Source organism: Gallus gallus, chromosome 1 (assembly GCF_016699485.2).
Source record: "Gallus gallus isolate bGalGal1 chromosome 1, bGalGal1.mat.broiler.GRCg7b, whole genome shotgun sequence".
Lineage (NCBI taxonomy): Eukaryota > Metazoa > Chordata > Aves > Galliformes > Phasianidae > Gallus > Gallus gallus.
Window position 1 is genome coordinate 9,470,152 of NC_052532.1, and position 18,383 is coordinate 9,488,534.

An 18,383-nucleotide genomic window follows, 5' to 3' on the forward strand; every position below is an offset into this window, starting at 1 on the left:
TTGTTGCTTTGTAGTTGAATTGATGTATCCACCAATTCTGGGACCAGCAGAGCTGTGTGCCAGGTTCCACAACTGAATACCAGTGCAGCTAGGGAAAGAATGAGGAAGTAGATCCTGGACACTTGAGTCAAGTAACCCAAATCTCATGTACTGGTAGGTCCAAGTCTTCTCGAGGCACACACATTTTCCCTGATAGTACTATCTTCTTCAGCATACATGCATGCTGAGATTTGGAGTTTAAATAAATCATTCAGACCTGTTAAAATTGTTACAGTACAGATTTATGGGAAACTTTTTCTTCCCAGAATCACATAAATGGGGAAAATTAAATATTCACCATTATGGAGCAGATTCTTTCTCAACTCAGGGTATCACCCACCAACTCATAGGTACAGTGATGTTTCCACACATCATAGTGGATCTGTGCAGCTGTACTTAAGCATGCTCAGACAAAGGAAGGACTCCAGTTATGCTGCAATTGAAATAAGTGAGGCTGTTGCTATTGTTCCAACAAGAATAGCCCTGTCTCCCAGGGAGGGAGGAAACTTCGCTTTGAGCTTCCTGAGTTGACAAGGGCTTAAATCAGAACTATAACTTTACTTTGATGTCATTTATTGTGGTTTAATACCCCTTTTTATTTATTTTTTTTACAATCATGTAAAATGTATAAAGAAATCTAATCTGTTAGGGAAGTGTATGAGAATTTACTGAATAGACCTTAATGGTTCCTTTATGCAGCTATAAAACACAGGGAAGCTATATGAGCAGTTGGAGCTGGACTGGGAACTTTAAATGTTACATAAATTTATTTGTTATTGTCAAAGGTTTATTGTTTTAAGTATTTACCTTCCCGCCTGTTTAACTGGATTGTATCTTTCTCAGACAACTACTGTAAAAAAACGTGTTGCATAATGAATTAAAGAGAGCTTAAAAGCAGAGATAAATAAGCCAAATTTCTTATAAGCAATTTTTATATGAATATAATGTATTTATGGATTAACTCTACCAATAATAACAGTTCCACTACAATCCTGAACAGTTGAAGCAAAAGTATAGCTATGATAAAGTTAAATTCTCTGTTTTATTTTGTTTGTTTGTTTGTTTGTTTGTTTCTCATTCTTTCTCCTGTGGGCTAATCTGGAGTAATTCAATAAAGCTGGTCAAATTTTTCTAAATTTTTATCTATAGGAATCAAAGAAGGTTCTGCTCCCAAACCAAGGAGGGTTTTCCATCTCACGTTTAAAATAGTAGCTATCTGAAACCTTTTGCTTTGTGTCATAGGCAGCTGAACAGTATTTAGTGATTGTATATAATGCCACAGATACCATGTTACTGTAAATCAGAATAGCTCCACTGAAACCTGTTTAAATCCACACTGGATGTAGATCTAGCCTTTTGTAAAGATGTATGACCATTGGCACCTGATATTTCATTTTCTCCAAGCAGGCAATTCTTAAAACTTTTATAAAACATAGTAGATCATAAAGACATTTCTAAAATCACGGTACATGAAATCAGGAAAACCGAGGCATAATGCTACTGAAACAGGAATATAGTTAAATTTGTCCAGATCCAAATGTAAGGAAGAAAATTCTGGATTCTTTAATAATACACAAATTGATGGTCAGTTTTAAATTGAGTGGAGTCAATGTTAGATGCTTCAGCTGGAACATGGAATATCAGAGCTTTAAAGATCTGCTTCAATTTTATTTATTTTAATGTTTTGTGAATTTACAGTTGTTGCTCATTTTTACTCTTGCAGGCATTGAATTATTAATACATTTGCAGTTTCTCCATATTTCTTTTATTGAAAAGAACAAAGGAAAATAACATTAAGGACAATACAGATATACAATGTAATTTAAATGATTTATGCCAGGTATTTGCTTAATACTCTACCACTGTGACAGTGCAAAGCAGTTTGTGAATCTATATGATAAATGTATTTTTGTGTTTATATATGTGTGGGAGGAAGAATATGCATGCACCAGAGTTTGTGTGTGTTTTCATTAAGAAAGGTCAGAATGGAAAGAATTAAGAGAGACCTCTGGTAACATCCAGCTCTATTTCTTTCAATTTCCTGTTGGATTACCTTAACTATCTTTATGTTTTCTCTTCCATCTCAGTTGGAAAGATAACTTAAGTTGTCAGCAGTAGACCAAAGATATAGTATGATTCTGTATACTTTTCTCTGGGGTACACTTTTTAATACATCTCTGTTATCTGTTATGCAAATAAAGAGTAACATTGGAGGAGCGATGTCATTTCAGTGCAGTGCATTATGAGAAGCAGAGAATCAGTATTTTATCTGAGTTTGTTGCTTGTCGAAGTAGAAGCCTAAGGCATGCTTCAAATTGCACATGCATTTTCATGGCAGAAACATTATTTTCTGTTTGAGATTATCTAGTTAAATTAGCAAGCAAGTTACAGAGAGGGAGAATACCAGTCATTGAGATCTCTGCAGAGGTGGTTATCACCGTGTGTCCTAGTATACTTGGAGAGGTACTGAGTACTGTTAGCAGAAGTAGGAAATGGAGATTATAGAAATAGAGATGGATGAGCAAGCACTTTTGGGGCTGAACCCAAATGCTGATGCAGACTTCAGACAAATAGAAAATATATACATGGAAAAGCTTCCTCAGTTTTTTTGTTTGTTTGTTTTTACATAAACTTTACTGGAAATGGCTATTTTATTTCATTTTTATTTTCTTGTATTTGAAATTCATTATTTATAATTGTGTTAGTAGACTGATTCACAGGCATTGATGTTTACTTTCATTGTTAGACCCGATTGAAATGAAAATATTAAATAAACAGAAAAAAAAATCATCTTGACTATCAAGTTAGATATTTCCATTTTAATACCATTAGGCATTAATGATGATATTTTTGCTAACAGATAACAGATTATGTTTGTGCTCGGGACTGTTAGTACTTTTTTTTGAGTGTTGACACCTAAAATCACTCATGATGGATAATTTGGTCAGATAGAAAATGTAAAATCCAAGTCTTGCATAGCTTACATTCCAGGAGTGGTACACAGTTTCAATAAAGTTAAACACATATTCATCCTTTCAGAACTGTTACCTAAGCATAGACAATAGAAATGAGGCAGCATTCATACTGTTGTTAGAAATGTTATATTAATGATTTGTTTTTCATCAACTCTTTCCATCTGGCCCATCTTTTTTTTTTTTTTTTTCTTTTCCCCTAACTGTTTCTTAATTGAATACAAACAGTTGGTCCATTTTTCTTCATTATTATTTCATTCTGACACTTTTCTATAAATGGGCTTTGTCTTACAAACATGGCAGTGCCATAAATTACAGAGATGAAAAGTGTCTGAAACAAAAGTGAGGAAAATTTGTTGTGTAATTTTTTCTTCGGGGTTGGACACTTTATTAAATGACAACCAAAGATATTTAGATGAGATCCTAAATCAGGGTATTTATTAAATACTTCATGCTAAACATGGTTATAAACAGCTTGAAATGATCACACCTTTAAAATCTGCTCATTCAGACGTATATCCACAACTGAGAAGCACTCCTATTAGTCATAATCACTGAATTAACTTTGTGGATAAATGTTTTTTTTTCATTTTCTTTGCAGAGAGAATGTGCTAATTTCATCAAGGTGCTTAAGACTTATAACCAAACACACTTGTACGCTTGTGGAACGGGGGCTTTTCATCCCATGTGCACTTATATTGAAGTTGGAAGCCATCCTGAGGTAAATTATCTTAAAACAATATTTCTCTTTTCTCTCATTTAATCTTTATTGGTGTTTAGCCACGAGGCACACTCACTCGTTTCTGTGGCTCAGGGAACAGATCTGGTAGGACCTGCTCCTGCCTCTGATGCTGACATGCTGATTGATAGATCACAACTGAATCTATGCTTTTCTCCCACACACAACATCCTTTCCCCCAGGGTCTTACATAAATACCAATAAGCCCATTCGGCCTACTTCACAGTTCAGCCAGTGCCTTTAATCTGAGACCAACTCTATCTTTTAGTGTCTTACTTGTTGGTACAGTCTGACACGACAGTAGATTTCTCCCAGCTAGGATTTAAAACAGTGTTACATATTCATAAATACCACTTCTCAGATTTGACCTGACATAGCAACTGGGTTTTGTATACAACCTAAGTTTTGTTTCCTCACAAAATAAATCGTTTTCTCTCTCCTTTCCTCATTTTCCTCACCTTTATTTTGCTGACTTTTGCTTAGTACTTCTGTGTCTTACTTGGTGCTTCTGTGATCTCTGAAGAACAACTCTTTCAACTTACTTGATGGTTTTGCAATTCAGGTTTTCAAATTTCTCTGAAAAGAAAGACATCACTGTTAACTGAACGAGGAGTCAATTATTTAAAAAACAGAAATTCTTCTTGTAGAAAAGCTAACACTTTTTGAGTGTTGACTTTATAGTCTGGAAACTATTCTTCTCTATAAAAATATATTTTGATATTTGAAACATGAGTTTTTATAATGTTCTAAACATAAGGTTTTGAAGGAATAAAGGAGCTGCAGTGTAGAATGGTTTTGTGTGTGCGTTTTTTTTTTTTTTTTTTTTTTTTTTTATATATATATACATATATGTATTAGTTAATGTTTTATTCCAGAATGCACTCTTGGCAATTAATGATTGTATCTTGACCACACACAGTATGTCACTGCTTACTGCATTAAACAGATTCTCTGCTTCCTGAGATCCATTTGGGAATTGGTAGATGTATTAATTAACTCTAGTTCTGTAAGATGTGTGTCAATCAATCCTTGGCTATCTGCCAAGTGAATCTATCTGCAGAGAGATAGCTGGTATGAGGTCATTTACTTCTGTGTTTGGCTGTTTTATGACTGTGCCATAAAAATAACACCCACTTTATCAAGAATTTATAGGAAGGATGATATGAGATGTGAGGCCAGATCCAACCTTGGTTTAACATTCTGTGTTTTGAAAGACTTGGGTCAATGATGCATTTGGCCCAGGAGCTGAAAGAAGAGGTTTGTTTTAGCTTCCTTCTAGCAGTTCATAACTATCAACAAAATCTAAATCATTACTTTTTTTGGTCATTTACACAGTGAGTTTGTTAGCACCCAGTGCCTGAATCATTTTCATGGACTGTGGTTTCAGCTTCCCAAACCAGAGAAAAGAGAATCTTCCTCTGAACTGTCATGGTCCCTGTTAGCTTCTGATTTCATATTTAAACTGAGTGAAATTATCCTCACCTTCTTCTTCTGTATTCTCTGGATGATTGTACAGGAGGAGTCACTGCCTTTTCAGTCCATCTCTATCTGTGCTGAGAGAAACTGGAGCAAGAAGGAGGCAGCTGTACCCACCTAATATCAGGCTTTCACAAATGTGGTAGTCAACCTGTGACCTGTCTCTTGATGAAGTGAGAATGAGTTGAGTAAATGAATTGATTAGGTTTGCAACGAGAAATAATCTGGACTGCCTCTCTCTGAGTTAGAGCTTTTTCTTTTACACCAGCGGCCTAGTCAGGAATTACAGATATGCACCTTCTGCAGGAGCAGGGGCAAGAGGAGTGTGTTTGACTGACAGCAGCTATTCCAGAGTGGGAGGATGCAATCTTAGCCCTGCACTCTGCATCTGTAGGAGCCAGCTGGTTTATGTGCTGATGTCAAACAGCAGCAATGGACATGTCAAAGAGCCACTGCTTCTGTATCATAACTAGTTTATGCCTTCATAACACACTAAAAAAGGTAAAAAGTGAAAATGAAGGTGAGGGATTGATTTTGAGTTAAAAAAATTGCTATCTGAAATATTTCCTGAGGATTCATTTTTGGCCACAAACTTGTGGAAAATTAACGGCCTTCACCATCTGCTTGTTTATTTTAAAGCACTTAGAGGAGTAAATGTGAACAGATTAGAGGAATAGTTGGGGAATGTACCTACTGTCTAATAAAATCGCTTGTTTATGTGATGGCAGAATAGAACCCACCTGTGTGAGTCTGTTGGAGGAGAGGATATTAGTGTGTGTCAAACTGAAGAGGATGGAAAATATCTAATATCTAATCTTAAAGAAAAGAGTGGGAAATGATAGAGGAGACACTGGAAGCAATTGGCATAGGCTGCAAGAGGCTGGAATATGGTACATTTCTTATGTCCGGGGAAAGGAAATAAATTACTTTGTGTGACAGTCATAAAGTAATGGGGAATATGATTTGTTAAGTCTGTTGAATATCTCTTCGATATGAAACAGTATTGCAGCTCTATTCCATGCTTGAAGAAAGCTATTTCTAGTGATGAAACTAGGCAGATATAATTGAGTTTGACGAACTACAGTATAAGAAATAATAATAAAAAGGTAAAAGGATATGAACAGCATGCTGTGCATCTGATTAAAAATGATCTGTGCAAATGTATACAGCCTAATATGTTGTGAATTACACTGCATTCTAAGGAGTAAAGCAGACTAATCTGTGCTTAAATCCATTCCAGATGTGGGAGTGAATAACCACAGTATTTAGAGAGAAGAATAAAGCTAATGTTTGAATAGACTTTAAGCACGTAAGCCATGAGTAAGCAGGAAAGAACATATTTAGACAGAACATAACATGTGTATGTGCAAAATACCTGAGGAGAACCTAATTTAAACCTTGAGGTCATCCATGGGAGAGGCTATATTTGTACCTTCACTGAATGGGGCAAACTGGCTTGTATGCAAATATCTATACTGTATATGTCTGAATTTAAGTAAGATGACCTAACACAGGCACCTACAGCAGCTTTGGGGACGTAAAGTTGGGCAACAAGCAACATTCTCTCCAGCTAATGCAATATAGTATAAGAAAGCAATTACTACGCAATATAAGAAAGTAATTAGCAGAGCTATGCTTTGCTCCCATTGACTTCTGTGGAAACAGTACCAAATGTGCAGGAATGATATCCTTATGGCTGCAAAATTTCAGAAGTCAGATCTGCACTTGAAAGGAACACATACAACTGCAGGGAGACACAGAGGTGCATTAAACCCACTAGAAAAGCACAACAGGATGCAGAATGCACCTGCTTGTGTGTGCCTGAGCAGTGGGAGCAGCCCTGCTCCATTTCCCCAGGGCTCCCTTTGGGGTAATTTGCATGAACAAGTGGGGAACAGTCCTGTTTAAGGAAAGAACAGAAATTTCCATTTACTTAACCCTCATATACAGGTGGAAGTATAGAGTGCACTTTTTTTAACACTCAAGGAAGGAACTGCAAAGAGCTGTACAAAACTGTTTGCCAGATCCTCAGCAGGAATACATTAGAATTTCTTCAGTGGAGGTAAATCAATAGATGCTGTCTGAAGAACTAACCCAGCTTCTTTTACTGTCTCCTAATTCCAAATTTCTTGTCAATGTCTGACAGATCAAAACTCATTTTTAACTGGATGAACTTAAAAGGTCTGAGATCCCTTTAGTTGCAGTTTATTTCTCATTCGTAATCAAAAAAGAAGCTCTAAGTTCAGTTCAGATTTATGATGTACATAAAACATTAAGTTATTGCATATGAAGTTATATAACGCTACCACCTGTAACGTATTTACTTTTTCCGGTCTCTGTGTATTTTAAAAATTTTTAGTTCACCTCATAAAATTTTGCTGAAGTATACCGTCTTTTTTTTTTTTTTTCCCTTTACATTAGAAGGGGTCTAGAGTGCATTTTCTAAGTAATGGACATCCTGTTCGTATATACTTATGCATCTGCTTTTTTCAACCACCTCTAATTATATATGTCGGTACATATTATACAGATATATGCATATAGTGACAGAAAAAGGTTTTTTTCTTGGAAGAATGACTTTGCAGGGACACTACTTGAAGAACCAGTGCTACTGTTGAAAGAAAATGTTGTGTAATGTAGGCCTACAAGAAAGCTGGGGAGGGACTTTTTATATGGGCAGGTAGTGACAGGATGAGGGGAAATGGTTTTAAACTGGAAGAGGGTAGATTTAGTCTAGATATTGGGAAGAATTTTTTTTACTGTGAGGGTGGGGAGACACTGGAACAGTTTGCCCAGAGAGGTTGTGGATCCCCCCTCCTTGGAAGCATTCAAGGCCAGGCTGGATGGGGCTTTGAGCAACCTGGTCCTGGTGTCCCTGCCTATAGCAGGGGGTTTGGAACTGGATGATCTTAAAGATCCCTTACAGCCCGAATCTTTCTATGATTCTATGATTCTATTCTAGTATTCGTTTTCTAAAATAAAATCCACAGTGAAATATTGACTTCTCTAGCAGCAGGTGTGGCATAAATTGGCCCAACTTCATTGAAGACTGTAGACTAGACTACATCATTTAAGAATCTGATCTATGGTTTTTAAGTGAAATATTTGAGCAAATGATTTTTTTTAGGTTAAGAATCAACTCAGGTTAATTTTCTTCCTATTTAATTTATTATACCTTTATGTAGTTATTATATGCTTATCAAATACATACAGAAAGTATGAATGGAAGAGATACTCTTAAAGGATGACCCTTATTTTTGATGATGATACGTCATGTTGATGTAATAATTATGTGATACAATGACATACCAATAAGCACAACTGTAATCTTAGAGAAATGTCAATAAAGGAATATCTAGTTTACAGGCAGTAACAGCTTATTTTGGTCCAGAGATGGTTGTATTTTTCAGGCTAGTTCAGATCCAGTCAGTACACATGAAAATAAAGATTTCCAGCTTGTGTAAACACTTTTTAAAGCATTGCTTTCATTCTTCTGGCTGATTTTTTCCTGGAAAAACAAATATTTCCTTATGCTTTCTGCTATATTTGAAAGCTGCATGTACTGGATTTTTTTTGCTGTAGTTTGCAGAAGTCTGTAGGCATCACAGTAGTCATCATTACACTCACATCAGTCCAGGCATCTCACAGGACCAATGGCCAAAATCACAAAATAAAGGGCCTTTATTCCTCTGGAGGCTGATGGATCTACAAACCATCACTTCTACTAATCCATATTGCGTTCATTTCCAGTCCCTCAGGCTACCCTATATGAAGACTGCATGAAATCAGGCTTTTCACATATGTACAATTTACCTCTGCTTGTCAAGAAGAGTAAATCTTGGCATATGTGTAATCTTCCTAGCATTTAGGAAGTATATATTTTTATATGAAGTTATATGTAGCTATATATAGCATGTAATAGTTTTTGCAAGCCATAATTGACTGTATTATTGATTGGGAAGGGATATGTCAAGAGAACTTTCCAATAACTCAAAGAGAATATTTACAGGAGTACAGGAAGGGAACAGAGAGCATCTCTATCCTTTGTCATAGCACAAACTAGATGAGCAATTTATTTTAGTAATGCTTAACAAACACTTCCATAAGAAAACCAGGATGTGTTGTGGAAAGATCGATGTATTGATAAGCACCATCATGCAGCAGTATTTATTTCTTATTTCCCTTATGGCATCTCTTGTTACATGGAATTATCTTGTGATAAAGTTACAGAAGTAGGAGATCAGCATGAAGAGGTAACTTGATCGCCATTTAAAAGACTTTTTGAAAAACTCCGTAAACCTCTTTGTAAACAAATATGAATCAGGCTGATAGTTAAAGCCTATTATTTATGAAGGCCTGTCTTGGAATATGTTGCAGATCTCCTTTGACTTTTGTTGCATTTTGAACACTTGACTGCTAAATGATATGATAACAAAATTCACATTTTTCAAAACTCCATTCTGTCACTCTGAACCAAAAGATAATTCCAATAAAAATTTATTTCCTGAGTAGCTGTTTTAAAGTGAGACTATTATTCTTAATATGTTAATTTTGCTGTTGGAATAGGTTAATTTATGAATTAAACTTCATTCTACACAGGTGTTACAGAGGTTTCATCCCAAGCAAAGAGAGATACTGAAGAATATTGTGATTTTTTTTTCCTAAGTATCCTATTTTAACAGGATAAGAATTGATTTCCTAGTAATATTATAATAGTTACTAAACTTTTGGAGTTGACCACAAAATTAAATGCATAATCATTTAGATTTGCAGGCAGTGTTCATTTTCCTGACATAGTTAATTGAGAAGGATGAGCATTTATGGCAGCGGAATATTTGAGAACCTGCTGATCCACTCTCTTCTGTTTAACAGCAAAAAGATACAATTCTAAAAATAGGACTACTCCTAAGAATCTGGCTCTGTATCTTAAAATCCAGATACAGTAAAAAATACCATTTTGGGGGAAAGTATTTAGCAAAGGGTCATGCTTTAATCATTTACGGGAAATGTGAACGTTGTAGGTTTTCAGTTGTCTTTTAAATACATTCAGTTCTGCCCTTGTATATTTCATAATTACACCTACACAATTTGGAATCTACTTATGTCTGAAGTGACAGAAAGTCAGTAATTATGTCTGAGATTCACTTGGAGATTTACAAGTTGAACATTTACAAGCTGGAAATGAAATCAAATTTTAAAACTGTCATGAGTCAAAACAGTATGTTGGGCTATTTTATTTCCTCACCTTTATTCCAAAGACCACAGACTTAATTGACTTAAGCAAAATGAAAGCACAGTTCTTCATTAAGTCATATAGAAAAGAGGTGTGAGATAAGAGGCAAAACAACGACATGAAATTTACAACTGCAGTGGCCATTTGTTGCACAGCAGAAAACAATAATGAACCCCCTATTATTATTAAAATCTGATTAGTTTGGCTATTTCGCAAATAACTTTTGTTTAGAACGTGATAAATATATCTAAAATGTTATGGCAGACCTCTGAGTCCATTCATAAACAATGTATATAGATATACAGAGATATTAATAATTTAAATATACTAACTCTGAATTCACTTTATCGTATATATATGTTTTAAAGAAAATGTAAATCACGCTGCAGGTGATCTTCCAGCATTCTGCAGTTTGGTTTAATTGAAAACTTCCCTGAGATGAAAGAGCACTGATAAGAATAAGGTCTGTAGACAGCACTGGTGTTTCTGTGGATTTGGTTTGATCATTAGAGGCTTGCCATGCCACTGACTGAAGTTCGGTAGTAGCAAAATCCTATCTATTTTCTTCTGATATTCCAAAAAATTGCCTCACACAAAGTAACAGGAAAAAAAAATCTAGATTTTCTTAATACAAAAAAAGAGCCTAGCATGAGGGGTAGCATTGATTTTGAACCCATCATCTTCTAATGAGTGAAATCTATGCGCTAGCACGCTTCCACTGAGATAACTAAGAAGACCATTGTTCTCCCAGTGTACCCAGCTTTTGGCCTTCTGTTACTGAGAAATGCTGGTTGATTGCAGTGGAGAACTGTATACAGTATGCCACAGCTGAATGACTTCCATGAATGAGAAACTAAAGCCAGTCGACATATTCATTAGGTTCAAAGAAATGAGTCTCAGAACTGTGGGAAAACTTTTGTTTATGCTGCTAGAGGGGAGGAAAAAAAAAAAAAAAAGAGATAGAAAGAGACCTCCATGGAAGGAAATTCGTGGACTGGAGAGTGCGCACGTGCACATACAGGACTGCTAAGTGGATTTTCACTTCTAAGACATGTACTATCTTACTTTATGAGTCTATGCCTTAAAATCATGTCACATAAAGGATGAATAACATTGAATATGTTCAGATAATGTATGATTCAAGTTAAAGGAACTCTTAGGAGCTGGTTCTAATACTTGTTTTACTTTAAAATGTGGGGTGCTTTTTCGTGAAACAGTTTTCTTCAGTGGAGCCCTGTATCAGTGTAACAGACTGATGTTTACTCGTTTGTATAATTAGAGAAAAAGCATGATTTTCTAGCCTTACTAGAGAGATGACTCAGAGATTTGTGATTGCTTTAAAAATATTAATTGTAGTGATTGCTACCAGTAAAGCTGAGAATACATCCACTATTTGCAAGTGGATATTAATTATTTTTTTCTATCCATTAAAGGATGTTATGATAAATTTTTTATTTCCAGAATGTAAATATTCCCACTGGCACATGATTACCTAATTTTGCCCTGAGATAATACAATTATCCTTATTCATTACAAACTTAGATTGTTTTATTTAGAGAGATGACAATCAAATTAAGATGTAGATCCAGTTTTCTGGGTGTGAATACTGTGTTCATCTATTAACAGAGTCCATAGTGTTCTTAATAGCACAAAAGCTCAGCATTTGCCTCTTGTTAGAGTAACAATTTAAAGTATTCACCAAGCTTCACAGTCATGAAACATATGCAGAATTTCATCCACACACCTTTTGAAATAAAAGACAAGTATGGCTGAATCCTTTGATCTTTCAACCAACACAAGGGAGGAAAAAAATAACAAACCACCATCTGTTGAGAAAATAATTTAATAAAAACAATGGAAAGCCAGCATATACTGTAGACAGCCTTAATTGAGGAAATGATTTATAAATAATAGAATTATTTCTTGATTTAGAGGTGTAGGAAGAAGCAAAACTGAAAGAAGGCATTACCAAGCACAGATTTTGATAGATCAGCATCAAAGCAACATTTTTTATTGTGTGATCCTTGTCACAAATCTCCATTTGACATGGCCTGACCTCATGGAGAAGAATCACATGTTAAGTGTGATTTCTACAGCTGAAGGAAGTGACTGTATTTCGTTTGTAGCTCAGTACAAACATCTTGTCAAATAGGCTTTAAACAATCAAGGTCACAGTGCAGCAGATTTCAGCTGCGGGTGATGCTCCACATACAGGCCAAGGAGCTGTGAAATGCACAACCACAAATGAATGGGAGAATATTGTAAATATGCAGATGAAAGGAGATAACCAGGGTCCTACTGACATTAATTGACTTTGTTGGACTTTTTCTAAAATTTTATGAGCTAATATGTTGTGAAGTACTTTTCAGACTTGGGTTTTAGAGGCTGTGGGATATATTCAACTCTCAGACATACCATTTAAAAAGTGTGTCTGAAAACATTGCTTATTTCCATACTTTCAGATCGACCTCACATATATCCCTTTTGTGTCCTCTCAGTGTGTGTTTTGCAGAGTGGCAGGACTCTGGTCATTCCCTGGAAGGCCCAGGCTGTTTGTGGCAGCAGTACAGCCTTCTTGGTGGCCATGGTTAAGCTTCTCTAAAAAATATCCTCCTGCTACATCTGGTTGTAAGAGACTCACCCACTCAGAATACCCAGAAAAGAAGCATTTCTCCAGAGCAAAGATGAGAGTACTCATGGATTTAGAAGTAATTTTTCAAACAGATTCAGGAAAGAAAAAAGTAGCTTTCCAGCAGTGGGAGGCTCCTTTGGTGTGCTTCCAAGCACCCTATTCTTCCTTTCATCAACAGCTGCATGTTTGGCATGACAAAACTGGCTTCTCCACAATGATTAAATCTTATTTCTACTTTGACAAAAAGCAGAGCAGCTGCAGGTGAAGCTACTATTTCTGTGAGGAAAGACCAGTGCATAGGTATTTCCATTGGTTGCCTGGTGGAACAGTAAATAATTGTTCTTCTCTTGATATCTTGACCATCCTCTTTTTATGGACAGACTCATATTTATGTGAAAATGTTTCCATAATACTTTCCAGATGCCTTCTTGCTTTTGCAAGTTTCATAAGCTGAATTTCTTCTCTGCCCTGTGTTGTACAAAGAACATCTCAAATTTTTTACTATCAAAATAAGTTAAAAAATACCACTATTCCATGTTCAATAACAAAACAATGGTAAATATCAATGCTTTGATTAATGATTAGAACTTTGCTTGTTAAAGAGAGAATCTATATAAATAAGAATTAATCTCATATGTGAATATAAACCATGGAGAATATGTCAGCAAAAGGAAAGATCTCCAAAATATGAACAGGTGTTTTAACCATGACACCACCTTCTAAATTTTAAGAATACCTTTATAAAGGCAATGTTTTTTATTGGTATACAATCTTCCATCCTTTTTCATCACTTTTTCTTTTTTTTTTTTCTGGTATAAGATGACACAGATTAACCATCAAGTATTTCAAGATCTTAAAAGTCTGACAGGACTCCTTCATCCTTAAACGGTACTTGTGTGGAAACTTCTGAGGCCTGGTACAGTAATGAATGTTTGATTGCTGCAGTAGTACCCGGCACTAGGAAGGAAATCTAAATGTAGGAGTGGGAAATGGATAAGAGATTGTGTTGTGTGCAGAGAAGGAACAAAGGACTGTTTATAAAATTATCTAAAAAAATCAGATATAGAAACAAGGTATGGGCATGGAATCAAAGAATCATAGAATCCTTAGAGTTGGGAGGGACTTCTGAAGGCCATAAATAATCATTTTTCATATAAGTTAGTCCTTATGTCTTTTACTGTGAAGAATTAATCAATTTACTGCTGGAAGTATCTGGGATATTAGGAATAGTAACTATCAAGGATAGTAATGAAATAGGCAATGCATTAAATATTTGTGCTAATCCCAAATGCCTATGCTTATGTGATGTTGGAAATCAATCTAAAGGATCACAGCAGCTCTTTCCATCCTAAAAATCTAAGAATAAAACCTCTTGAAGTAAGAGGAGAAAAAAGAAATATTTACTCTTCCATTCGTTTTCAGTTCTAGTTTACATAGTTTGTAACAACTTGCTTTCTGTTTGTGGCACTCAGTAAATCTATTTGAAAATGTGCTGGCTCCTCTTTGAGCTCTTGAGCATAAACCAGACTGAATCTCTGTATCTTCTTTCAAATACCATTCATATGAGAGAAATGTTCTGTGCCCCTCTGTTCCTTCCTTCACCTCTCTCTCGTTTATGTAAGACAAATAATTTAGTGACTATGACTTGACTCAGTCGGAATACATGCCTGAGACTTCTACATGCCCCTCTGGACTTTGAGTAAATTAGTTATTTCCTAAGTAACTTATTTCATTGGAAAAGGGTGAGTAACTTTCCACACCATTACTTGGGAACTCAAGCAAAGACAATACCTCAATACCTTTTTTTTTTTTTTTTTTTTTCCCAGCTTCTAAGTATTTTTATCTTATCTTTATTTTTTTTAATGTTTTTTTTTCTTTAGCTCTATGAGTCAAAAAAAAAAAAAAAAAAAAAAAGAATGTGAGGAACAGACTAGATGAGAAACCAGTCAGTTGCCAGTGGAAAACATAGATAAAAAGAAGTAGTATGTGGAATAAATAAACGTACTGTAGTGAATTCATTCCAATAAGAAGGCCAGGTGACTTATGGCATCTAATCTATTCTAATTTGTGTACATCTGCAGTTATCTGCTAGTCTGGACTGTCTTCTCACCTAGTGATATAATTCACAACTAGCAATTATTGCAGTCAGTAGTAATTTGCATTTTGATTCTTTTTCAAATGTTTTACGACTATTCATAATCATACATATTGTCCAGTCCTAAGCTATCTTCTTTTTTATTGTGTGTATCAATCAGCTCCAGAAGAGCTGTCATGTGACTTTTTTTAACTTTTTCATGTATTTTACTAAAGAAATACTACCTGATTTATGAAGATCTGTGGATTCCTTTGAGTTGCAACATGATCACACTCAGGGATATATGTTAATAAATGTTTGCAAGCACCTAATCAGAGGAGAGCACAATACTCTCCATTAATGAAATATGATCCATTATGAATCTTTCATGGGATTGCTAATAACTACCTTTAGGTTAAAGTGCTCTGATGTCATGGTATAACAGTATATGTCTTTGGATGTGTATCATTACAGCAAAGTAATTAAAGATTATTTAGCTATTAAATGGTTACCTTTGAGGAATCCTTGAATAATATGGCTTCAAACATGCCTTTGAGAGAAATTAATCAAGGAAATTAAAAATCAGCTAATTGCAGAATATCTGGCAAAACATGCTTGGTGGCAGAAAGCTGAGGAAGGTATGTCCAGTTATTTTTACATGTAAAATAATCTTGGTTGTCCTTGTATGTAAGACAGTGTTTATGCTGTTGATTAAAAAGAACAGTGACAAAATGGCTGAATAAAAAATGCAGTGTCAAAATTATCATTGTCCTGTTTCAAGTACTGCTTGAATGTAGAGCTCAAGTAACACTCTGGATGGGAGAAATATCAAAATTTGCTTGATCCTTTTCACACCTCTTCTATTCATGGAGTTAAAATTCTGGAAAAGAGTGACTAGAGTTTTACCAACAGCTCTATCTGACTCATCAGGAAGATGCTTTCAGGGATTGCTAGCCCAGTGGTTTCTTCTGCGCTTAATATAAACCATACCAGGAATGTTGAGCAAGTGGCTTGATCTGGGTGTAAACATTTCTGAGCAGTGTTCAAGTGGGAATATGACATGGGTGACATCCTTGACAGAGTGGGGCACTACAGAAGTGAGATAAATTTATTTTTCCTCATAATTGCTGAGCTGAATTGAAAGCTCATTTCATAGACATTGACTTAAAAATCATTTCCTAGTATTATGCAAACCAGTAGTGACAAACATACAGTATATTTTACTTTTCTCTTTGTTCAAATAGAAAAAATCCGCTGGGTAAACAGAATCATCTAAGACCTTTTCGCATGTACACAAGAAAGTATAAAGTTCAAATCTCTGCTGTCCTCCTGAACCGCTGGCTTTGCTCCAGGCATTGTCATTGTTCACATACCTAAGTTTTATCCTTATTTAAATGTTTTGCCTGGTCATGTCTTTTAACAAAACAGGGAGAAAAAAAAATCTCTCATACTGCCAAAAATTTTGCTCATGGCATGCTTAGAAAAGTATTGTTAAAAAAAAAAAAAAAGTTTCTGGATAGAAATTTGCATCTTTCATGCTATGATTTGTATTTTCATGTCAGTGAGATAATTAGCACTAGTGGCACCATCTTATCAGCCATATGCAAAGCTACTGCACAATTTCATTTGAGGATGACACCAGTACTATAGATTCTCCCTCAGACCTCAGGCTTCTCAGGAGGCCAAGAGGTTTGGCCTTAATTGGGTTTACTCTCTGCAATTGAGATTTCTTGAAAGATGAAGCTTCAGTCATTGTTATGTGAAAGTGATCCCAGGCCCCCAGGCCAGAAAAAACCTCCTCCAGACAAGATAAAATAACCCTGGTGGAGTTATCTGCCCAGTGAATAAGCTTCAGATGTCCTTCAAAGACCCTCTACACACATAAGAACTAAGTTTCCAAAATATATAAAATTGTAATATGCAAGAATGAATATAATAATAGTAATAATTATTAATATTAATAATAAAACACTTAATATAAGGAGTCTAAAATAATTGACCTTTCCATTCTGCAGTTTCTTAGATACTACAGATTTTTACTTCTTGAGAAGAGTAGAAAGAGTAGGAGTATATATATATATATATAATATGTATATTATATATATAGGAGTATATATATATATATATATAATATATATATATTGGGTGTTCCTGCCTCATTCCAGACATGCTGTTGAAGGAAAATTAGGAAGGAAAAAAAAAAGTCTGAGAGAGAAAGACTCTATTCCAAGGAATTTTTTTCCCCTGATGTATAATTTATTTTTTCTAATTATGAGTCAGTATATGTGCAATCAAAAAACAAATGGCACTGATTACTTTGTCAAAGCAGTAAATTGAATCCTTTCATTCCTTACTTCCAGGTTGTTTGAAGTACGGAAACAGCACAAAATCTGAAAAAGTTTACAAAACATTACTTTCTGAAGCTAACATTTATTTACCAGCTTGCAAAGGGTTTCATAAGAGATATGACTGCACCTACAATACAAACCATGTGTCAAACAGCAGAACACTGAAGCAAAAATACTGTTTTGTTTTTTTTCTTTCCTTGACTTGAGTCAAGTTTCATTTTCGACTTGGCTAAGCATCAGTGATCATGAAGGTGCTGTATCAACAATAGTCATGGTGGCACATTCAATTTAACTGTAGCTGGTGAAGTGCTTAACTTCATTTACTTTTTCTGAACAACAATTTGTTTTATTCTGTTTTAACAAACCTTTCTGTTTATGCATTTTATCATCTTGAGTTTATAAGAAATGCAGATCTGGTTTCATTTCTCAAGTGTGGGAGTAATGAAAGAGTAACACCCTTCATCAGCTTATGGTTGCTATGCCAAAGATCTTTTCCTGGAATACTCTACTGGACAACAAATCTCTTGAAGTTTGTAGAGTTTAATCTAGATCAAAAATTTTGGTTCCTAGTTGAAAAATCTGTTAAACTCATACTGAATTTAGGACATGGAAAGTTTACGCATCACTTAATATGGAACAAGATCACAAAAATACTTCAGTCTGATAGATCTACTAAGTTTATGTATTCTCTGAAAGATTAGTGGGGATATATATAAATGTAATGGGAAAAGTTGACTTTGATTAACCTCAGTAAAAGGAGGGAACCAGAAAATGAAAGTTTGAACAAGGTAGTCAGGGTTTGGATTGTGGAAGACCTTTCTGCATGACTTAAGCCTTGTCCATAAGCAAACCTGTGAATGTCTCACTAAG

The 18,383-nt window shown here is 35.1% G+C and overlaps 1 protein-coding gene across 3 annotated transcripts in view; it reads left to right on the top strand.

Annotated features, from left to right (window-relative positions):
* SEMA3A (semaphorin 3A) overlaps positions 1–18,383 on the top strand; it is a 289,537-nt gene that overhangs the window by 183,522 nt on the left and 87,632 nt on the right. For all 3 annotated transcript variants that reach the window (XM_015295177.4, NM_204977.1, XM_040654804.2), the window contains 1 exon segment: positions 3,613–3,732. In XM_015295177.4, coding sequence (XP_015150663.1) covers positions 3,613–3,732 — 120 coding nt within the window.